Consider the following 24,624-nt stretch of genomic DNA (forward strand, 5'->3'; position numbering starts at 1 on the left):
CCTTGAAGAAGAATCCCAAGACAGACTTCTGTTCACCATCCCCAATGACCTCTGCAGTCATATCCTGAATGTCGGAACTCCCTTCTTCTGAAGGAGCCTTCAGGTCAGACAGATCCACCTCAATGAGATGAGCTTTAGTTTTGGATGACTCTTCACACGGAACATTTTCCTTGCCAGAGCTGTCTGAAGTGTTGAGTTCCAACTCTTGCAGGTTGTTGGGCAAACACTCATCGAAGGTTTGTTCAGAAATGACATTGTTTGTATCTCTAGAAGCAGAAAGAATTAATGTCCGCTGGTTGGCTTCACCATGAAGCCGGAAGGTTGCAGTAGGTCTAAGGTTGCCCCGGTCCAAAGTGCTGCTACCAGAGTCTGCAGGCGTGCTGTCTGTAGAACCCGCATCCTCTGGCTCCCCTTTAGGTGTCCTATTACCTGGAAACTGTCTTAAATGAGGAAGTGTTTCGACACTCTGAGTGGGTGTGATAACCCGAGAGACAGTTTGCTTATCCTTTGATATTTTAAGGTCAGTTGGTTTTGAGCGCGGTGGCCTCCCTGAACTTAAACGTGGTGGTTTACGGATTGTGCTGCTCCCTGTCGGGGAAAATGGCTCCACGAAATGGACAGAAGGCCTAACCTTTTGTTCTGGTGGGTTGCTTCTCCCATTGGCAGAAGGAGCAGTTGGAGACGGGACATTCTGCTTCATTAATAGGTCCTGCTGCAAGGAAAGCTGCATCATTTGCTGCTGAATGGTGCTTATGGCTTCATTCAGCATTTCAATTGAACGATTGCATTCATTAAGGTCAGGTTCTGATGCCCCATCATCCAATATGATGGTGGTATTTAATTTGTTGTCCATTTCCAGACTGCCTGGAGGACCTGGAGATTCTCTTGCCCATCTAACTGTCCCTCTGCCTTCCTGCGTGTCCTTTTCTATGGTCATGTCCTCTCTGAATTCATCTTTTGATGACACTTCCTTAGCTCTAGAATCCTGTGTAGAAATGATTAAATTTTCTCCATTGACCTTTTGGTCCTCTTTTGAAAAGTAGTCCGATTTTAGGGGCTGAGGGAGGGTCTCACTTTTCCCTTTCTTAACAATGTGCAAAAAAGCAGCTTTACCCAATTTTTGCCTCTGTCTTGCAGATAAAGCTTCCATTTTCTTTTTCTGCGTTTCTATGGCTCTCCTTTTCTCCTCCAGTTGCATGTGAAGCTGCACCAGCTCTGAGGCAAGGACATGGACATTGTCTTTGTTCTGCCGGGTGGGGCTCTGTTCTCTTTTCTGTCTCCAGGTGGTCAGGGGTAAAGGGCAGCTTTCTGAACCATCTGGGGTAGTCTTTTGTGAGCTGCTTGTGCTCGATTTAGTGTCGTGGCTGTTAATCCTTTGCAGTTTACGTTCAGCAAAGCTAGTCATCCTCACACTGCCGCTTGCCATGGATACACTGCTGGCCTGGGAGATGGTGCTGAGGCAAGGACTCGAGCGCCCACTGGCTCCATCTTTGTCCTCGTGCTCTTTTACTTTCATATCCTCCTGGAGCTTAGCAGATTCCTCTTCCTCAAAGTATTTCCGTCTGACAGGGTGCAACTCCTTACTAAGTTCAAAATCTTGATCAACTTCATCCATATCAAGCACTTCAGAATCTGAATCTTGCTTGATCTCCCACGTTGATGGAGCTGCATAAAATGGACTACTTCTGCCACGGCCAGCGGAAGCAGATGGCTTATCCTCGGACTCACAAGCATGGAGGAAAAATCCTCCCAACTGCTCCTGAGATGCAGGATCGAGACTGCTGGTGACCAAAGGTCTGAAAGCACTATGCACACTCTCTGTTGATTCTGCAAGTGGGGGATCAGTTGCGGTGGTAAATTCTGAACTAGAAATTGGAGTAAAGGTGCGATTTAAATCGAGATCGCCCCCAGTGGTCATGCCAACCTTCTTTTTTGTTGAAGGCAATTGCCCATCAACCCCTCTCCTGGAGGGTGGCCCTCTGTACCTCCCTTCTCCACTTTCATCCTCTTTGTTAAGGTTTATAGATCTCTCTTTCGCAGGTTTTAATACTGCAGGCATCAGTGGTTCTAAGAAAAAGCTATCAGATCTGGATTCTGGGGGTACTTCTTCCACCTTTCTTTTCGGAGACCTGGCTGTTGCAGTCCTTGAGGAAATGCTTTGCAGCTGTAGGTCACCTTGGTTAGGAAGACCCTCATTGTGCAGTCCATCTTCAGACCTTATAATAGCCACTAGTTCTTCTTCCTCATCATCCTCTATGTTGACATTCCCCAGCAATCCCTGCCCATTGACCTTCCGAGGTGCAGTAAGCGGCTGGTGTTTGGGTGTTATGTTGACTACATTCGAAGCAAGGCTGTCTTTGCTGATGGACCTGGCTAGACTAACACTGTCCCCTGAGGCCATGTCCACATCGCTATCTGTGGCATAATGAAGAGCATATGGTGTCGGCTGGGACAGAGGTCTGTAGAAACAAAGATATAAAAGGGTCAACCTAAAAGGCAGTTTCTGTATATCTGCAATTGCTACTGTTATTATTGCTTAAGATGAACATTCTAAATTTCTAGACTATTTCGACGGCACTTTGGTAAACTTTATAGAATATTGTACAGGCAATCTGTAAAAAAATGAACTTACATCATAAAGCCAAGAAATCAGGCGATTTCCAATTAATCAAAACTACAGAAGAACAAGTCTCCTTAAATTTAACACCAGTGTCAGACACAATCTACTTCTGAAAATCCCAAAATGGTTTTCTATGTGATATTGCATAGTCAACTAAAGGTATGCAGTAAAACATCACACAAGGTCCTTTAGTTCAAAGGTAATGGCCGCTCAAATAGAAAGCCACATCTGAGCATTTGAGAGTGGTCACTGTACCTCTGTTTCTTCTCTGGCCAGGCTACCACAGCTCCCTTGGGCTGTCCGTCCATTCGTGTGAGGGAGTTGGATCGGTGACGATGCCCTGGTTAAAGCAGAAAGAACTGATGAATGAGTTTCTCTGCATTATTTGGTGTTCTGCATAAGTATCACACTGCATAAGTATCACTAGTCTGTGACATTATCATCAAGCAAATTGTTATGTATGGCAGCGGTTCTCAATCGTGGTCCAGAAAACCCCTATATTGTCTTTCGGGTTTACAATCTAAAATCTTAAACATAACACTGACTCAACTAAGGGAACTGAATGACATCATGCCATTCCCTCCTATTCATTACCAGCTGACAACATATTAAGAGTTGTTAAGTAAGAAATAAAAGAGGAAATTCTTCATAATCAGGTTGAGTAGAGACTGCAAAATGTTGTGCGCAGAAATTGTTAAAAATATAGTTCAAGGTATTTGTTACAAACACCAATGCATTGAACTAAGAACTGCAGACATGGGTACTCCAGGACTAGGACTGAGAAGCTCTGATGCATGGTGACAACTTGGAACTTCCATGCACTGTTGTGTGTTTCCAGCACACCACAAGAGGGCAGCAAAACAGTTGAATTCGTCATATTACCTGGACTTTCTTCTCCTTGCAAGGATTTTTGTTGTTTCTGTCTCAGAGGAAGCAAAGGATGGGATGGGCTAAATGCTGGACTCCCTTTAATACTGCAAAATTAATAAGATGTTACTCTTCGGAAAAAAATAATCAGCGCTTAAAATTATTTTTGAAATCCAAATCTTATTTTCAATGCAATTTATTCAATAAAAAGATGGTAATGTTGCTTCATGGCCAATATATTAGAAAACTCATATAAACTCTTTCACCTTTTAATCTCTTTAAATTCTTCCAGCTTTTAATCAGTTTAATACATTTTTGTAATGAGTTTCCAAACCATAACCTTCTTATAGAATTCTTTGTATAAAACTGATCTGTTGCTTAATTGGCAGAGCATTATTAACGTGTTTAAAAGAACAAATTTGGAGCTTACTGCTGACTCGATTTAACATTTGCTTTATCCCCTTATAACCAGTACAGGGATAAACATCCTATGACATGTTTATGCAGACATCCTCATAGCTACCTAAGCACATTTTATCAAACTGGATACAGCTGGTGCTGTGGTTTCAAACAAAGCCTTGGGCATTTGTGATGAGAAACTGTGCAAGTGAGATACAAGAAGGACTAGTACAACAACAGTATTTTATCTACAAGATCAATCCATTAACTACCACCACTCAAGGTGCATAAAACTGCATCATAGATCTGTTCATTAGCAGAGCATTACTAGCCCCATTGTTAATGATGTGGGAAGACTATCTGGGTCCTAAAAAAAAGAAAAAAGTATAGCAAAGGCACTTTTAAAATATTTATAAACATGTAAAACAGGAGTCCTTCTTATGCTAATAATAAAGATATGACCTTTCCTCTGTGGGGGTCTGTGGGGGTATACTTGTATACTATTAGTTTAGTCATATTAGAATCATGAAAATAAAAGAAATTACAAAACAGATTAAAATATGCCAGAATTGAAGGGGTACTGCAGGGCTGATATAAGCACTAATAAAAGCTGAAAAAAACTAAACAAAATGGACTACAAGTATAAGAGCTCAACATTGGAGACAGAACTACAGAAAACTGCAGAAAAACGTTTTTTAGTTTGTTATAAATATAGAAATATAGGATGCAGGAAGGTATCCCATATAAGTCGACTTGGTAAGGTTTTGTAAGGGTATGTTAATTACATAATGACTGAAAGTGCATTTAGCATTAACTCCACAAGAAATCATGTGTTATTTCATGCATTAAAAAAAGTGTTAGTGAAAATAGTTGATACTATACAGAACACAAAAGGAACTGGAAATGAGAAACAACAGAAAACAGTTCAAGATAATATTAAACATCAAACCATCCTTTTAAATGGGATTCGGATTCAAGGCGCACGGCCATGGTTCTTGATACTTAAAACACCTCCAAGCTTCTGTAGGACTTGTGTACATGTGAAACAACACTTCAACATTTCTGACAGCCAACAATCCACGCATTGTCACTTTAATCCAATTAGCCTGAGAAAAGTACAGTTTTAAACAAGCTGAAATTGTTGAAGGTAAACTGGATATAAATCAAGGCTAAGAAATGGTGACAAGACCTGGAAGCCTTAATCTGCTTTATATAACCAAAAACATATTCCTGTAAGCACTGTAAAGAACTGATGCAGTCAAGACGGAACTAAATGCACATTTAAAATTGTTAATAGCATAATGAGATAAAGCCAAGAATGACACCCCATTTAAGTACAATTTACATTGTAGTACAAAAAATATGATCAACCAATGATTTTAAATTTCAGTAGTAACTTAAGTTTTAATTTTATTGAATAAAAATTACCTGATCTATTTAAATAATGAATGTACCAACAGCCAATTAACAAAATTACCAATATGCATGAAACAAAAACATCAACAGCAGGCAAACACAAAAGACGTAGCTATGAGAAAATCTTTCTGCTGTTGTTCGGCAGTATATGAAGGAACTTTTTAGACTTTTTAGTTAACCATGAAAAAAATACTTTTAAGTCTCTAAGAAATCAAATAACTGGGAGATAAATTGACCAATATATTGTTAGCCCCCGACTAGAGCTTTAGCCATATACCACACTGTTAGGATATTAAAACAACTGTTAGCAGTTGTACAAATGGAACAGAAAAAGCTACTGAACACTGAGGACAATTCTAAATTCATGGTTACCAACCTGGAGGTTCTGTAGCAACATCTACATGGTATATGTCCATGACATTATACTAAAAACCTATTCCTTAGGGATTTCTAGCTCTGGCACAGCACGATTGAATAGTCAGGAGAGACTACACACACACACACACACACTATAACAATAGCATATCCAGCAGCTGCGACTGTTTCAAGCTTCCACAGCACTTGGACAGACAACTGCTTTTGGAAGACAATTTAGTTTTCAAGAAGTTTAAGGATACATTCCAGGACTTGCCATGTTAACAGGGGTTGCCTGACCCAGCTTTATTTTTCTAATTCTGTAATGCATGCCTGTGACATCCCCTCAGACGAGAGGCTGCCCACACTCACCTAGTGCATCATTTGCAGGATTTCAGGGGCAAAAAAGGTACTTGATCCAACTATTTATGTTAAGGCTTTTTTTGGAATAGGGATTTGACTGCTAGAGATAAGGAAGTTTTCCGGGCAAATCTAGGTTCCAACAAAAACAAATCTTCAAATAAGTCATTTAAAATTTTGGCACAAAACACACTGGACACATACTCTCCTTGGTACCATAATATGAACCTTGTCCTTATTTACTCATGTATGATCTGTCCTCCTGACTTATAAGAGCTTCCTGATGCAATTAGGTTTTGGAAACACTTTTCCTGTTAGTGTTTGTTCCACAGCAAGGGCACTCCCTGCTCTTACTTTGCTCTAATACTCCTGTTAAATGGCAACTCCTATCTTGGCTTCTCACAGCAGCAGCTAAAAAGATTTTGGTTCTGCATTGCAAGCTTTTGCATTTGCTCTTTTGGCTTGCTCCTGTCTTGACATTACTTGGAAGGAAATCCTCTAGCATCCAGATCCATAGTGCCGAGACCCTTGCTGTATGGTATTTCAATCACAGCTGACTACTGAAGGGTCCCTTTTTCTGTTTTTAGGAAAAAGCTAGTTCACAAAAACAGAAAATCAAATGCCTGAATTCAAAGCCCCAGTTGGATATTGCTAAAAATGGTTCTCAGCTGCTTTGTCCAGCGTCAGACATGCACATGTAAAAAACTAAGAGCTAAACAGAAACAAGACAGACTTACAGAGTCTCAGACTCTTCGGGGTGCAGGTAGTACCTGTTACAGACTTCAGAGTTGCTTTGAACCAGTGCTGGGGCATCTGCTGGGCTGGCCACACTGGCAGGGCTTGCCATAAAACTCCGCTTGGTTGCATTGGAGATGGGGACAGGAGGTCGGGCACTCTTAGGGTGAAGCACTGTTCTAGCTGTGAAAACAAATGAACAGAACAGGAACCAATCCTGTTATAAATAAAGAAAAGCACAGAAACTTTCAGTTAATCACTAGCAATGAAAGTGCATTTATCAGAATGGCCCATGTAATTTGCATGATGTATCATTTAGAATACTTTCCTGCTTACTGCAACCACACCTGAAACTGGTTGTACAAGTTAGTAGGAATGCTTTTAAAACTGGAGATGAAAAATGCAGCACACCTACGTGACCTTCCACACAAATCATTTAACCAACACTATCAGGTTCAGAAAAGGTCTGTTCACTTGTGTGCAATTTCTTACCATCTTTAACCTCTTGAATGTCCCTTGGCTGTACAAAGTCAGGCTTGACAATCTCAAACCACCAGAACAATTCAGCAATGAAGACCATGACATTATGCTAAAAAGAAAAAAAAAGCAAAAATAATTAGATTGAGAATGGGTCAGTTCCGAGCTACATTCACATAAATATTTTCTCACATACCTACCTTTAGCACTAAAGGTGCATAAAGCATGTCCTCTGTAGTGAGATAAAAGCCTCTGTTCAGGTACTCATTAGCAAACTCTTTCAGCAGCTGTATATTGTATAGGCTATCAGCAATAGAGGTCACCTCCTTCAAACAGATATCTGACAAAAAAAAAAGGTTGACACAGTTAATGCATTGCTAAATTCCACACTTCACTCGAGAGTAAAGTCTATGAGATGAAGTTCAAATAGCCTTTGCAGATTTGGTACAATAGATCAAGATCACCTTACTACATGTTACAAAGATCAGCAATATCAATGTGCAAGCTGAAACCAGGCTCAGGATTTAAAACCAATTTTACAGGAACAGCTTTCACTAGCATACCCTCAAGTTTCATCAGCTCAGGACAGTAGTAGTGTATAACAGCTAAGAGCGCAGCACCATCACACACATCCTTCATCAGGTCTTCTAGCAAAGGAAAGTATGGCAGCTGTCTGCCAGTGAGGTGGTCCCTTCGATAACGCACCTAAAAAACATCAATGAAAATGTTATTTATATTTTTACAGGAGGGCTTGATCAAATTTGTAGTTGTAAAGAATGAATACAAAAACTGCTTTATGACAACAAATCAATGGCACAGAGGATCTACCAATCATCACATGTCTGGGACCAGGATCTAAAACAGAATGACTGTAAGGAAGCTTGGTACACAGTAACGGTCTAACAGAAGCCCCAGAGGGACTGCTTCATGTCTACAACTTTCATTGTGTCACGTTTAATCCCTGCCTGCACTGCCTTGACTAATTGTGAGTGTTAAAAAGGATGAGCTTTAAGACCGTACAGTATGTGAAATCAAAGGGTGAAAAGCTGTATTCTATATTGCCTGTGGTAAAAGCAGATGTAAGTATCAAGCAAACCAATGTATTTGAAAACATGGCACCGTTGAAAAGATTTGTTTTTACAGATGTTAGAGCTCCTTTTCATGTTTCTCTTTGCTTTTTAAACGATCTGAACAGTACAAAAGAAGAAGCAGGCTGGACTTAATGTACATTTAGATTCTAATGCTTCTTTGATATACAATACTAGAATACTTGACAGTAATTTGAAAGGGAAGCTTCCCCTGTAGAACGGATCTGTGATTTTGCGTCTTGTCACAAATGCAAATTAGCATGGACTAAAAACATAACCCCAGAAAGGAACCAAATCTGCTATTGTTGTACTACACAGAAAACATGAAAAGGAATATAAGATATGAAACTGCATGTTAAGGAAGATAAAGGAATTTATGACACTAAAAGGAGTACAAAGCGTCTAAGGAGACATTTCCAGCAACTATCCTTTTCTTTGTTCAAACAGTACAGTAAGTAGAAAGCATACTGTACCACACGAGAGTATTCCAATGGCTCCAGCATGCAATGAGCTAAGGCATGCATAAGATCAGGCTAATAAACATACAAAAGACAAGGCTGAGTTCAGACAGAAGGTAGTATCAATATTTAAGAACATAGAAATAGTTTAGTGAAGAAAGATAAGGAGAAATGATAAAGCTCACACAGCTTTACACTCCAAATTCTGCAAGGTGTCTTATTAGCTCTCTATGTAAGCAAGTATAATGTTCATATTCATGAACAACCCCGTGATATTCTGTCGGAAAATCTTTTATAAGTGTGTTAAAGAAACCACCATTCTGAACTAGATTCTGAGTGGGAAATCCATAATGTTCAAATCCTTGATATTTCAGTGTCTAAGACAGTCAATTGGACTGTCAACGCATTATCCTCACAGTATAGGGAATTGCAAGTTTATAGGACAATGTGAATATGGTGTACAGCATGTTTTAACAAAGAGATTGGCAAAGTTTAGTTACAAAAGGCCACTGCAAAGCATTGTGTTGTCATCAGCACCTCTGAAATACACAGGAAGGACAGAATACTAAACCAGATCATCTAGAGATGAGCCAATTGCCCCAGACAATCAACAGAGTGCGTCTTATTGCTGTGGGAAGGAGGCATAAATTAAGAGATGAATGGTGCACTGGTGGAAAATGCCTTTTAACAGAGGAAAAAAGAGCTAACAATCAACTTACAGGTACTAGTTTCCAATACCATTTGGAGGGAGACTATCCAAGTAGCAGGGTAGGAGTTAGGAAAGGAAAACAGGAAAAGCAGCAGAGAAAGTCAGATGCAAATCAACAGGATCAAACCTACTACAAAATCTAGGTTAGCATAAACACCTTAAGGGTTAATCAAACAATCTTGTCAAAAGGAATAATCCATTGAATCAAACCCAGAAATGGATTTTCACTGAGGAATCTACTTAACATGCATGTCATTTATAGGTTAATAAACATACAAGATTACTAGTTTCCAGGGGAATGTGGGAACACATACTACAGGCAGGATGTTTCTAGCAAATTATGACTATAGGAAAACAGGAAAGGTTCACATAATAAAAGGCATTCCCGTGATTAATTCTGTTAAGTAATAAAGATCATGGAATTGAAATTGGACCACGTTGGTTTTTTAAATTAAAAATAACTAAAATATATAGTCCAAATACAAAATAAAATCCTTCTGTTGAAAGAATATTGGTCTTTCACTACTACTACTACTGCTACTGATTTAGGGGTCTCAATGTCCAGAAGTCTAGATAAGTCTCTTTGGTAAACATCACAAAAGAGGAGTATTCAGGTATTAATGTTTTTTAAAAAACAGGTCCCACTTCAAAGATAATTAAAATTGCCAAATTTAAGCTTGAAAACATTTTTCAAAATCTGACCACAATTGTGATCCATTACCTTTTGATGACTTGGAGATTCTAGCAGCTGTTGTTTCAGTTTTATCTCTTTCTCTGTGATTTCTCTCATCTTCAGGTTTACCTGAAATTTAATTAACAAAGCCATTCACTGCAGCATAATTGTCAGTGATAAAACAAAAGACAATTCAGAGTTATCATCCTGAAATTGTGTCAAATAGTGGAAAAATTACCACACCTGTTAAATCACTTTCACAAAGTTCACATTACATTATGCCAATTTATATACATTCCTGCATGTGCCAATATTGTAGAAGGACTGTCAAAATACAGCTTAAACAATTTCTGGCATTACATTCCTTCCCACCAAACCCTGAACAAATGATTACAGATAGTCCCTCCACATTGTGCCAAAGGTTCCTCAAGTTACTCAGTATAGGGCCTCTGAAATACATCAGCTTCACTTACTATGCAATACTCTAGAATACTGGTTACAGAGGTCAGACTAAGCACTTCCTTAGTACAAATACAATTTTAACTTAAATAAATATCTGCAATAAGGATTCTGAAACAGGTGATCAAACAAACTTATTATCACATAAGGATTCTTATAGAAGAAAGGAGAACATAGGAAATCCAAATCATGCTTTAAGAAATTTCTTAGAACTTTTAACAAATGTCTAAAGTAGCCTAAGAGGACTTTTAAAACAAAATCACTTCTTGAGAATTCCCTATTGTAAGAGAAAGGAGGAGAAAAGATGTCACAAAATCATAGCTTCCAGCAGTCACTTTGGATGTAATGCATTACTCCAGCTCTAATGTATCATTGATAAAGATGTAATTAGACCCTACCTGAAGTGCTGAATCACCCATGCCTGCAAACGCTGACAACCTATTTGCTTTAATTTTGTGCAAACAATAAATCTAACTGACCAGGACTCAAAACACTCAAACACCATAACAAGCCAACAGTTAGATTATGAGCAACAGCACAAGAATTGATTTTCTCTCTGTACAGAGGCTGTTTTGAAAGATCTGCTCTCTGAGGGCAGAACTAAGCTTATCTTTGCAGTGTAGGGAGAGATGCAAAGCTTGCCAAATATTACATTTTTTTTACATATATAGTACAGTAATTCTGCTGAACTGATAGGTGTGTATATATTTATCAATATAGTATTACTACAATGCACAAATCCATCTTAACTTTATCTGCCTACCAGACGGCTGACATAATTGTCATAGAACATCAAATTTATATGGAAAGAAATCCTACTTCTGTATAGGGCCTATGAATAAAGTATTCCTCTGATACCTACATCATCTTCACTACAATGTACATTCTGTAAAAATATTTTCAAAAATATTTGAATTATCTGTGAAAAACCCTATAAGCTCTAAACCCCCATCTCCACCTACTGACCACTGACTAATAGACATTAAAGTGTCTATTATATGGAGCATTTTAATTCTGATGGAGCAAAACTCTTAAATCTTCAGAGCCCAAAGCTTTATAAATTGATGAAATTGCTAAATTGATCACTTACAGGTATTCCCAATGTTTAGAAACAGGTGATTTAGGCTGACCTGTAAAATGGATCCACTCATGGATCCCCTGCTAAACCACATACCTTATTTATCCAGAAGACCATTGCATCCTCCAGGTCAAAAGGAAGCTCCTTAGAGGCACTGAAAGTGGAGAATCTTTTCACACTGGCAACCACTTTTTCAATGCTGATCATCTCCACTGTGTAGGCCATCATTAGGGCATCGATCATTGGCATGTGTGCACTCTGTCAAGAGAAACCAATTCAAAAAGTGAAAATAATGGACTACACTCATCTTCAATCAAATGTCATTTTTTTAACTAAACAAACCCTTTTGGCAAGTGAAATGAATTTCACAGTATTTTAAAATAACAAATGGTCACACAACAATACAAAAAAAGCAACAAGTAGACAAACACAAACCAGGAGTTGTTAATATGAACTTACCCTGATACCAAATCTCTTCCATTCAAGCCTTTCCAAATATCCATATTTCGTTAATCTTATCACAAGAGCCATTATTAGCAAATTGTAAATCGAACAACTATCATATTCTGAATATTCTTATGTTTTAACAAAAGATCTAATATAATTCATTAGAAAAGTAAAATCCTGCTTTCTGGCAGTCAGATTGCTGCACAAAGCTAACTCCAGTGGTCTCTGAAGACAAGACTGTTCAGAAACAAACGAGTACAAGCACAGGACAGCTAAGAAAGGTATGACTTAGTGCCAGCCTTAAATAGTACTGAAGCTTTCCAAATGCACAACCCTCTTAGGCAAAGTAATCCCATCTACAGACTATGGGACAGATTGCGGTTAGTTAAAACCAGATACAAACTGCTCTTTAATCCCACAGCTTTTTTACATCACATCTTTATTATTTCCTTGGACAGTGAACTTTTTACTACATCTGCACCCAATATCTGTTACTCAGTACTGCAGAGTGTAATAACTTTTACCACGATTATAATTTAAAATGTATCAAAAATACACTACATATTAACAGTTAGCCAACATACCACCAGTGTAAAATGCTTGCAGGTTTTAGGGTATAATAGCAGTTAAAAACAGAAGGGAATCTGTCTGCTAACTGGGGTCCAGACACAATTACAAAAGCTTATTACAATTACAAAAGGATCTGACAAAAAGAGACAGGATAGTGCTATATACTACCAAGGCATATGATAACGTAAACAGTGTTGGGGTAGGATTCAGTGCCAGCAATTTAAAAACAAATATTTAAATTGGTCTACTATTTCAATATTTGAAAAAAATAAGACCATCTACCATAAAACACTACATATGTACAATTCCTAGGGTGTTGCTATTATATAAATACCAAACAACTCAATCTTATTGGCTGGGATGCCTTACAAGCCTGAAACAAGCTTTGTGATTAATCTTGATTATGCAAGGCAGCATACATGCTTATGTGCAACACAAAGTACCGTCCAGGAGTAAATTGAGGTAGACAGCATTTAATCAAAGTCCGTAGTATAACACATGTTGGAGGACAGTGTAGAATTGAGTATATGTTTGATGAATTATCAGAAAGAGGCTGACCAGTAACCAAAGCCTAGTGCTCATTTTAATAAAACCTTTAAAACACTTTCCAAATATCATAACAGCACAAATACATTTTTTTATAAAAACACTTCTTGTATTGTCAATATATACAGTTATACTGATAAAGGTATATTGTTCAGAAGTTCAAAAACGTGAAAAGCGCAGGGTTTGTCAGGATTAATGTAACAGGTCTAAATGTTACCCATTTAAGATTGAAATGTTTTAGACTTAGATCCCTAAAATATTAACCAAGTACACAAGTTGATGAGGAAGATATGTTTGCTTTGATGCTCCTTTGGTATTTGGTTGCCTTTTCACAGTCTTAATTCAACGTCAACATTCATAGATGGTGAAATTTTAAAATGTGTTTTTGACTAGTGCATTTTCCTTGAGAGACTACATGAAAAAGTCAGAAAAATAATTTAATCAGCTAGGCCTTTCAGGGGTTAGAGGCACCAAATGTCAGATCCATGTTGATGAAGAAGAAGTGACTGTTTCCCCAATCACATCAAGGTTTTAGTGGCTTGGAAACCCCTTGACAGGTAACTTAAGAACAGTGGGATAAGAACACCAAACCATCTTTTGGGATGCTTCCCATACTGTAATACACTGTGTATTATAATCAACACCTTGCACCTTGGACATATTTCCCACAAAACGCACACTTTTTTTTTCCAAATGTTCCCAATGTAGCTTTATCTGTGTGTCAAATAAAGGTTAAAGCCTTAATGAAAGGGGAAAAAAAAGTGACTTAAGTAAAAAAATTAAAATAAACTCAGCTGCAATGCTGCAACTCAGATGTGTGAAAACTATTTGCTCATATGCAGCCCTGAATCAAGGCTGACCTTTTGACTACTGATAGAAATAAGCATTTATACATCTAGTGAACGAACAAGCAGGATACCTGGTTATATCACTGAAACCAAACAGCTTTTTTAAAGAAACAAGTGGCATTAAAAGCAAACTTTCCCCTTAATTTAAAAAGGCCATTCCAGACAAAAATATTACACTGGCAAGGGACCTCACCCAGTATTCTCAAATGCTCAGTCTGACAGCTAGATTTAGGAGTCAGCTGGCAAAAGAATCCATCTTCAGTCAAAATTCTAGGAAGGTATTATGTACTTTTCAAAATGGAGAAAAACTTATCATGACAGATATGAAGCATTAATGTTTAAATTATTCTAGACCTGGCCTCTATTTACATATTTAAATTACTTCCTTATCATCGTCTTGTTTCTCCATCATTTGCACTCACATATGGCAACTGGTACCAAATATTTTGTGCTGTTAAGGTTCCTAAGGAAACCTGTGCACATCTTTCACGATACGTTTTAAAACTAAATGCAAAGCAAAGATATGAGGTCTTCATAGCAAGACATTTGCAGACAGGCTTATCATGCAAGACATGCCAGCAGCCATATCACCCTGCAACTCACAACTGGCAGCCCACTGAAGCTCAGCAGGTGTGAGCCTGGTCAGTACCTGGATGGGAGACCTCCTGGGGAAAACTAAGGTTGCTGCTGGAAGAGGCATTAGTGGGGCCAGCAGGGGGTGCTCACCCTGCGGCTCACGTGGGTCCTAATGCCCCAGTGTAGTGACGGGGACACTATACTGTAAATAGGCGCCGTCCTTCGGATGACACGTAAAACCGAGGTCCTGACTCTCCGTGGTCATTAAAAATCCCAGGGATCCCCTACTCTTTTCTCGAAAAGAGTAGGGGTGTACCCCGGCGTCCTGGCTAAATTTCCCATTGGCCTTCTAACAATCCCCCTCTATAAATTGGCTTCATCTGCTCTCCTCCCCACTGAGAGCTGGTGTGTGGTGAGCGTTCTGGCGCACTATGGCTGCCGTCGCATCATCCAGGTGGATGCTGCACATTGGTGGTGGTGGAGGGGAGTCCCCATTACCTGTAAAGCACTTTGAGTGGAGTGTCCAGAAAAGCGCTATATAAGTGTAAGCAATTATTATTATTATTATTATTTTAGCAGTCTCATACACACACACATCACAAAACACAAAAGTGACCTCACAGAGGTGTATTGATAATTATAAAATTAAGAGTTATTACATTGGTAATAAGTTGTATTACTTTGGATGTGCATTTTACTTGCTTTTCATATTAAATAGACCCTTGCATACATCCAAGAAACCCGAATCAGAAAAAAACTAAATCAACACCCAGACATACAGTATCTAGGATAAACACTGCTTAAGCAAAAAAGATAAAAATATAAATCAGGAATCCAAGAAAATCTAACCAGTGAAAAGTAGCCAGTCCAGAGAAAATGTGGAGGGCTGCTATACTTTGCCGTTTACTTTATTGTTGGTTGTTCTGCTGCTATTATCATTTTAATACATTTAAATTTTCACTCTTTAGAAAATGCGGGAAACTCTTTTGGAAGTCTTTGCATGAAAAAAGATACATAAAGTTATTTTTAAATTTAAATATGGGTGGGCTTCCAAATAAAATGTATCAAAAATGTTCTACCAAATCAGGTTATGTGATTTACAGAACACCCCGAAGCTTACAGGGCCTTGTAGTAACTATGGAAACCATACAAGTCAGTCCTGTGTAAATGCACTCATCAAGAGCACATGAGACATTTTGGAAAACTTATGCATTTAAAAGGATCTGCATCTTGGTATGATTAATCCCTGCATACACTTCTGTACCTTTCTCGGCTCATAACACTTCATTGTAACTGGAACAAGCCCGCCAAGGGGAAAAAATAGAGAAAGTGAGAAACGAATACGTCAATATTTGTTTCCATAGCAGCAGTAGGATGTACAGTGAGGTGTTTTAATAGAATACAGTATGTGCAAATTGATCTGATGCTTCAAAAACTATTCACTTCATGTCTCTGTAAATTAATTCAAGGAGACATTTCATTCATCATACCTACTGATTGCTTACTAAAAAGGTCTCAACCATCATGGTCTTTATGGAAAAAAATAACTTCCCATCCAATGTGACAGATGACAGTTCACCGCAGTGTCTCCTGACCTACTTATGCCCCAAAAATGTCAATATCACCACATGGATAGAAACTGGGTTTCTGCATAAACAAGTTAAATGAACAAAACAGATGAGGGAACCATTTATAAACATGTAGACTATTCAAAATAGTCATATTGATTATCCCATTAAGAGACTAAACAGGTTTTAATGAAATAATAAATGAAAACAACTCTTTGCTCGACAAAAGTGCAACGAGGTTTGGGAAATGATCATTACATCTCCATTAAAGTCACTGGGATTGGTGCCACAAAACATTGTCTAACCTCCTCTGTCCCAAAACCAGCTGTCAGCACTGCATGAATCTCCAATAATCTCTCAGTTTTACCTCCCCAGGCAACCACTGACCTCTGAGCTCTGAGCCACTCCTCCCTCTGGCTCTGCATCTACCCCACCAGCCTGACTGACTGACTGACTGCAGCCAGGGCACAGAACAAGAAGCTGCCCTGCTCCACATGGGAACAAGACTCACATCCAAAGGTCTTGACACTTCAGTTCAAATTATAGATTATGAAATTACCCTCCCTAAAAAAAATTAAAATTGAAAAAGGTATTGTTTTATGTACATATAGCTTTCCACCAGTCATAAAACTAGCAATAATCTACAAAAAGAGCTCAATGCGTAAGAGTCTAGATTATTTTTTGTTAAATTTTACATCACAAAGATAAATGATACATTCAGGTTTTGAAGATAAGCAAAAACTACACAATGGCTTATTCACAAAATGACATCAGGAATTAGATAAGTGATCACCTGCATGAAGAACTGCTTTAGGCACATCCTCAAACTAGCTCTCTTTCACTGAGACATGTCACCCTGGTCTCCCTTATCTACTTGGTTATTTCAGAAAAAAAAAAGTAGTTGAATCACCACTCAACCCACTGGGAATGAAAACTGCTCTGAAAGCAATCTGTCACTTCTAAAGTAACTTTAATCAGACAGAAAAGGTTTCATTCGTGGTCTTGTACACTTGCCGGTAGTTTCCTCTAATTCAGATTATGTTTTTGAAGTACAGTCATCAGCATCCCCTAACATTTTCTATACAGTGGAAACATGATTGCTTTGTACAGTTATTCTGACAAATGAAGAGAGTAAACTGTAAGGCAATTCATGTCAGCAATAATTTCTACACTACTTTTATTTTCACCGTGTTCTTTTCTATCAACTTATCTAAACAAAAACTGTAACAAGTAAACACAGAAACTTAACTATATAGACCAATAAATCATAACACTGACATTTAAAAATCCTGCACAAAATGTCTGAATATTTTTCACACATTGAACTAGCTCATTGAAATATCTAAGTAATAATCCTGAAAAGTGGAAGAAAACTCGTGCTATAATAATTTAACCAAATCCTTTATAAAGAAAGTTTAGTGAGTAATGCTATTAAGTCCTAGATTTAAAATTCTTTCAAAAAGGCAGAAAAAAACGGAGCATGCGTCTGAACAAGATGAGGGAATTGAGAAACTATAATTTACCATTATGACTTTGAGAATAAAAATGCATACAGCAGGGGATTTACTACAGAAATGTTCTGTGAAGTTTTTCTGAGGGAAAAGCATGGCCTCCCACCCAGGACTGGAGTCCGGAGGCCTAACCAGCGCCATACATTGCTCCCCTAGAGCTTTTAAAAAGTGCTGAATGTTGTACTACTGAGCATTTACAAAAAGCACTGATGTCTGTTTTGAGTACTAATAAGCTTTAACAATCATCTGATATAGCATTTTCAGGAGTGCAACCATAAGACACCAAGCAGCAGCACCCACCTGACACCAGCAGAGAAATATATTCTGTGTGCCCTCTGGTACTCAAGCAATTAACTGCTCCACTTCACTCACCATTTTGATGGGGGCACAGCTGAGATCGGACTCCGACACGGGGGTGTCATCGCTCTCCATGACGTAGATGCCCTTGCGAGACAGAGCCTGAATAACAGACTGGTGTCCCTGCAGAGCTGCCACCTGATCCCCTTTAAGGATGAGGCTGCATACACGGCAATACAGCTCACTGGACAGCAGCAGCTTGATGACTGGTGGCTTGATGTGCTCCTGCTCGTACTGGTCTGTGTAGAATGGGTCCTGCAGGTCTTCTGGGATATTGTCTGGAGCACAAAAGAGACAAGCCGTCAACACACTAGGTCGACTTTGCTGGCCGATTACGCAAAGGCTGCATTTTTCCCCAGCAAGACAATCGATAGCCTAAGAAACACACTATAAACAGTAAATTGTCAGCTGTTAACATAGAAATATCAGATTAAAAAAAACACACACACACGACAGAAACCACAACCTTGAAAATACGCATTATAGACAGAGTTAACCCTTTCATGACACCTCACAATCTAAGTGTCAAAGCTCCCTGAATTCCAAGCATACGATTTTTATGTCCGCAGTTTTGTAAGCATATAGCTCTTCGGCTGCTAATGTTCTTAGGTTTCAAGGGAGGTTTGCAAAGCATAGGCTCTAAACAGAAATCACCAAATTAAATTACTAATGATACATTTTGTACAGAGTACTGGACTACACTGTAGTGCTAAACACAAGGATGATCAGCATTTTATATCCTTTAGATGCACTCCTTTTTGATCAGTTTCTCAAGTAACAGTACGGAGACAGTGGAGGCCTGCATGAATTTACTGTGGTGTACAATGCTGCTTCCCATAGAGAGCTGGAGATCTCAGTTTCCAAGGCATCAAGCTTCACTGAGCTCAGCCGCACTGACAAGTTCGAATTATTGCACCACAGGTACAAAGAAACTGTGTGCAGAAGCAATGGCTCATTCCTGAGAAGCAGCAACTAAAAAAACAGTCTTTAGCGAACACAAAATTAATGCTTTTTAAATGGAAAAAAAAAAAGAAAGCAAATTCCTTTATTTTCCTGGACACCCAATAGTGTATAACCTCCGTTAATCCTAAAAATCTAAACATTTCATTTTGTTCACATTAACACATTCTCTCTAAATTAGACAGGCCTGAGAAGAATAGTATTACCAAACTATATTTATTAATTCAGATACCTTCTAGGAATTGAAATGGGGAAAAAAGTTTCTAGGCTTCATCCATTATAAATGTGTTCAGAATGCAGCCCTCTAACATTACTAGCATCTGTTTAGTGTAAGACTCAATGCAGAAAGCATTTCCTATTTAATCCAGGCATCCTTTTTCCACTTGGAACTTTAACTATGGCAGTTGCTTGCCAATTTGCAAATATGAAAAGAATTATTAACATCTTATTAACAACCACTTCATGTGGTTAATCCTATGATTTTCGTGATGGCAATGAATTTGGGGCTACATTTAAAAGGACGGTTATCCCCCTTTGTCTCCTCTCCCCTCCCTGTCTAACACGTTAGGCAAGCTCTTGCAGCTCCCCATCATGTACTGCAGCAAACTGCCCAGCCGCACCTATTGACGCAGGGCCATAAATTCCACAACAGAGCAATACCTCTTTGAAGTTAGCCAACCAACACACAAGAGCTGCCTACTTTCTATGATACAATCCGAATGAAAGGGGTTGCTTAGAACTCATTGTCCCTCTCAGTGTTTAACTTGCTCAGAAGCCTTGCAAATACTCTTTTGCCATTCTCTGTGTGATCTTTAACTGTACAATGCCCATCTGCTATTCCAAATAAACCAGTAAAGTATGTTTCCCATCCAGGTTCACTCAGGGCGAATGCACAGAAATGAAAGGAAAAGTGTCAATGCTGCACAGGTCTCAGCAGTTTACAATGCCTCATTAATGGGTCTTCAGAGCACTGTGCATCGCCGATATGTTTCCTCCACTGCACTTCATCTTAGTACCTTCTCCAAAAGCAATCCAGCTTGTGCTTAGACTAAACAATAACACAAGGCAATCAACCTGAATACACAACAGGGTGAACCGACGTTTAAGTTATGAAATGCAAGCCCCCTCCCCAAAACACACAAAGTAAACGAGTCCTTTAAAATACTCTGAAATACAGAAGCTTTGACTTAGCGTTCTTAATTCTGGGAACCCAAATCTGCTCAGAAGATGCGGTTTAATTTTACCCTTAGAGCTCATGATACTATCAGGTTGAATTATACACATTTAACATTTCAAAGGAAACTACCTTGTTAAGTGGTACCGTCCTCACTTTTCACTTTTGGAACGTTTCCTATTGTTTTCCTTCCATGGGTAAGGAAGGATGGAATAGAATGTATGATGTAATACATTATTGTAAGTGTTACTTTTTGGAATCCTAGAGAAAAAAAACACCACTGCCCCACTATTTGAAAACATTAACACGTCCAGTCAGGACAATAATCAGTTTACAATGTGCTCTACTGATCTTAAATTTAAAACAGTAGAAAACTGAAACCATCTCAAAAGCCCCCTTCTTTTAAAGAAGTGTGTAGTTCTTTTAGAGAAGTTTGACCATCATAATATTTTCCACCAGTTACACAATGCAGAGATGGCCATTTATAATTCCAGTATTCATAACTGCAAATAATCTGGTGAACAGGGTACATAACCATAATGAACACTTCCCCGTGGGCAGCCTATTTAATGCTTAGAGCAGTCATCACAGCTTTCAGGATACAAAACTGGGAGCAGCTTGCAATCATGATGCCTCATCTACTTGCTGTTTTTGCGCACTGATATGGCTTTGTTCCTAACTTGGCTGCCTGCTGGTGTCACAGACTTTATCAATCCCCTTTGCAAGCATTCATTAGGCCCAGGAACAATAGACTATAGAGAAGCAAACATATGGGGAAAGCCCCAGTTGTTTCATTTTTGAGCAAAATCAGCCCTACTAAGATAAAGACATACTCCTGCCTTTGATAGAGTACTAAAATATATCATATAGATAATCATAACATAAAATCATAATAAATGTCTTGTGAATCCACAGCTAAAACATGGAGTACAGGAGGAATCGTAATTTCGGTCTTTGCTTACAGAGGAACACAAAAACATATGAATGGTTGTTTTATTGATGCTTATTCCAAGACAAAGTTCTACATGGTCTAAAATCAATATTAGACTGTTAATATTCTATTAACAGTATAACTTATTTTTGCATGCTGTTTTTAAATCACAGCTACTACCTCTCACCTTTCAACTTCTCTTCAGAAGTTTCATTCTAATCTGGAGATTAACATTTCCTTTTCCGTCCAACAAAGCGCATCACCCAGTGCACTGGTCCCAAGTAATGTAACAAGGTGATAGATTAAAAGCTTATAGGATCTGTCTGCTCAGCCATCAATGGTTGAAATCTTATGTTAAGCAACTTCAGCAATTAAAACATTTCGAGTTCAATTCAAGCTGTTATCCCCTTGGGGAAATAACACAATCACGACAACGAAGAGATTAGGACAACAATACAATGTTTCATTTTAGGAGCAGAACCTATAAAAACAAATTTGACCACAACTAATTATAAATAAGGGGATTTCATGTTACAATGGCTGATTTATGACTATGATTTAACCACAATACAAACAGGACCTCACTAAAGACATGATTTGCAAAGTCAAAATAAAATATTGTCCACAAAAGATCATGAAGCGATAGAAGAACAAATCTTACTCAGGTGCTCCTGCACTGTAATTGTGACCTTGCGATACCGAGGTACTTTGAAAGATTATAAGCTGCCGCAAGATTACTTTAGAAGATACCAGACAGAAAGTCTCATAAGCTGCAAACATGAAACATCATCCTTTTAAAGAGCAATCGACAACATTTCTCATCAAAGAAAGAGCATGTTCATGCATTGTTAATTGCCGTTTCAAAGAACGCACATTAAAAAAATCAATAACTATAGCATTTTTGCAAAATCCAATTGTGATAAATGGTGATTGACAGTGGCTCAATGAGATGACTATGAGTAATCAAATGTGCACATAGGATAGAAAGGGTTTTTCTTTTCATGGTTAAAATACATGAAGGAATGTCCAAACTTGTATATTCTTGTTCATTTTCATTTAACTCTGCCAAAAGAAAGTAACCAATTAGAAAAAGTAATACAAATTAAAAAAATGCATAATTTATTCAAAATGTGTTATATATGTGTTTCCATATATAAAAAGAACTGAATAACCAGCCAGATGAACTGGAATACCCTTGTTCTTAAAAGCCACAAGATCATGCTTCTGTTTTTAGCACAGAGTAGCCGTTTGGGACAAGAAGTTGGATCCCTCATCTTGTAACAGCTCAGAAATAAGGAAACTGGATTGGCAGACACTGGTCACCTGACCACAGAGCTCTATTTATGTGTATGTGGAAAAAGGGTGGGAAACAAGTCTGGAAGAGTGTCTAAACTTGCATAACCCACTCAGACAAAAAAAGAAGAATATTAACAGCTTTTAGGTGCACAAAGGGAAGTGATTAAAAATCAAAAATAAAATTAACAGAACACATCAAACAGAAACAAATGATCTTTTGACACCTCTAGAAGTGTGAGGGTGAGGATGCCCATCTACCTGAAAGTGAAATATTACTTTATTTATAGCAGATAAGGGTCTGAACTGCCAAATGCCGACAAAGAACCTCAAACCAAATATTGGAAACTATTTTGATCAGTACTTTCCAATTCATTTGCACACAATGGAACCCACACACTCACACAGCAGCTGCTTTAGGGGACACTAACCTAACTGGCACGTCTTAGGAGAGTGGGAGAAAGCCAGAAGAGGAGAAAACCCCAAACACGGGAAGAACACACACAATCCACAGAGAGGGCTCTACAGTCTGGAGCCTTTAGCTGTGGCAGACCCTGCCCTGACCGCCACACCACGATGCCACCCACGTCTGCAATCCAACACAGGAACACAAACTTGCAACAAAAGACTGCCCTCATCACTGTTTGAAACAACGTGGCATTCCTGTGCACAAAGAGCGGGATGCCTGCTTCTCTCTGTGCTGACAATGCCACCACATACAAAGAGCCAACTGACTTCTGCACCATTCAACATTTTCGGCAAATGTGCAACAGGAAAAGCAGAAGGCCGACAGAACACCAGTTACACTTTTACACTTTCTTCTCCCCATTTGTTTTTACTTTTGTCTAACAATAATGAGCATTTTATTTTCAAGTGCAGAGTTCTGATTTGAGCTACTTACATCCACATGATGTAAGTAGAAAGGTTACGAGCTTTTTAAAATGCAAAGTAAACTAATGGTTTCATACAATGATCTCACCACAACAGATAAGTGACTAGACCTACTGCATATGCATATGCAAGGACAGAAATAGCTTACCCAAACTCCCTGCATAACCCAGCTACCTTAAAGCACATTAACCTTATGAAGAAGATCTAAGATATCAAAGATAAGGAGTGCTTGGCAGCCCAACACGGCTGACCTATTCATTTTCGAAACTTTATAAAGCTTAAGGACTCATAAACGCTGTACAGGTTTCATGGAAATGTATTACTATTGTGATGGGGTGAAGATGTCTTCAATGAAAATGAAATTATGATCCTGAAATTAAACATTAATAACCTCGGCACCTGCTTTTGAGAAAAATAGGTCAATGGCTTTACACATGACAATCTCTGTAAAAATCGTTCTTGAAAACGTACTTTCTTCATTTTGACAAACACAAACTGTGAAATGTTAGATACCAGAGTCTGGTGTGGCTCTGTGAATCAAATATACTGTACCTGGGTAACTACAAAAGCGCTTGCAGCAATGCAGTGAAAATGAAATCAGCATAAAAGGCTTTTAAAAGACTCCAAAATACTAGAGGTATGTCTACAGATGGTTATTTAAACACAAGACTTTAAATTTCTCATAAAAAGCCACAAGTTCTAAAAGGCTAATGTACCATACAGAACATTGTTTTTCTTATTAGCACGCTCAACAATTCACTTTACAATACCAGTGGCAAATAATTGGCACAGATGGGAGAAAAACCAAAACACCACCAAAAATGTAGATGACTACATTTCCACTCACTGCCACTCATGTGATAATTACACAGAAGGAACTACTGGATTCAAAGTGATTCCTTATTTAAACTCGATTTATCCCAGCAGGTTAGGTTCCAGGTTGTAAAGGTTCATTAATACAGCATATTATCAATTTCACAATATGAATGACAGTGTGAAAGAAGATGAATCTGTGGTCAGAACATAGTGGGATGTGGAACTACTTTAAAAAATTGCATTAAATGGAAGGTGACCAGTTTTTATGCATTATTTATACAACGTAATGGAAGTTTTTTTACTAATAGTTCATCTACAGTTGCACATGAAAGCAAGTGCCATCTTTCCATTATTTTCAGAAACATACATAACAGAAGTTTGGAAAACTGAAAGAAACTGTGACCTGAACATTTAGGTTCTACAAACTGAAAGCAATATTGTGC

At 38.4% G+C, this 24,624-nt stretch overlaps 1 protein-coding gene across 13 annotated transcripts in view; it reads right to left on the minus strand.

Moving 5' to 3' along the window:
* The window catches only part of camsap1b (calmodulin regulated spectrin-associated protein 1b), a 44,598-nt gene that overhangs the window by 7,348 nt on the left and 12,626 nt on the right, over positions 1 to 24,624 (minus strand). For 6 of the 13 annotated variants that reach the window (XM_015366783.2, XM_015366779.2, XM_015366788.2 and 3 more), the window contains exons 3-13: positions 18,132 to 18,394; positions 11,790 to 11,951; positions 10,205 to 10,285; positions 8,790 to 8,849; positions 7,792 to 7,933; positions 7,429 to 7,568; positions 7,244 to 7,340; positions 6,754 to 6,934; positions 3,503 to 3,594; positions 2,876 to 2,960; positions 2 to 2,459 (exon numbers count right to left, since the gene is read on the minus strand). In XM_015366783.2, the coding sequence (XP_015222269.2) occupies positions 2 to 2,459; positions 2,876 to 2,960; positions 3,503 to 3,594; positions 6,754 to 6,934; positions 7,244 to 7,340; positions 7,429 to 7,568; positions 7,792 to 7,933; positions 8,790 to 8,849; positions 10,205 to 10,285; positions 11,790 to 11,951; positions 18,132 to 18,394 (3,761 nt within the window). Of the gene's footprint in view, position 1; positions 2,460 to 2,875; positions 2,961 to 3,502; positions 3,595 to 6,753; positions 6,935 to 7,243; positions 7,341 to 7,428; positions 7,569 to 7,791; positions 7,934 to 8,789; positions 8,850 to 9,493; positions 9,527 to 10,204; positions 10,286 to 11,789; positions 11,952 to 12,152; positions 12,376 to 18,131; positions 18,395 to 24,624 lie in introns of those variants that run through there. The other 7 variants (XM_015366780.2, XM_015366789.2, XM_015366784.2 and 4 more) reach the window with 5 other exon arrangements.

The sequence above is a fragment of the Lepisosteus oculatus genome, chromosome 24, assembly GCF_040954835.1.
Source record: "Lepisosteus oculatus isolate fLepOcu1 chromosome 24, fLepOcu1.hap2, whole genome shotgun sequence".
NCBI lineage: Eukaryota > Metazoa > Chordata > Actinopteri > Semionotiformes > Lepisosteidae > Lepisosteus > Lepisosteus oculatus.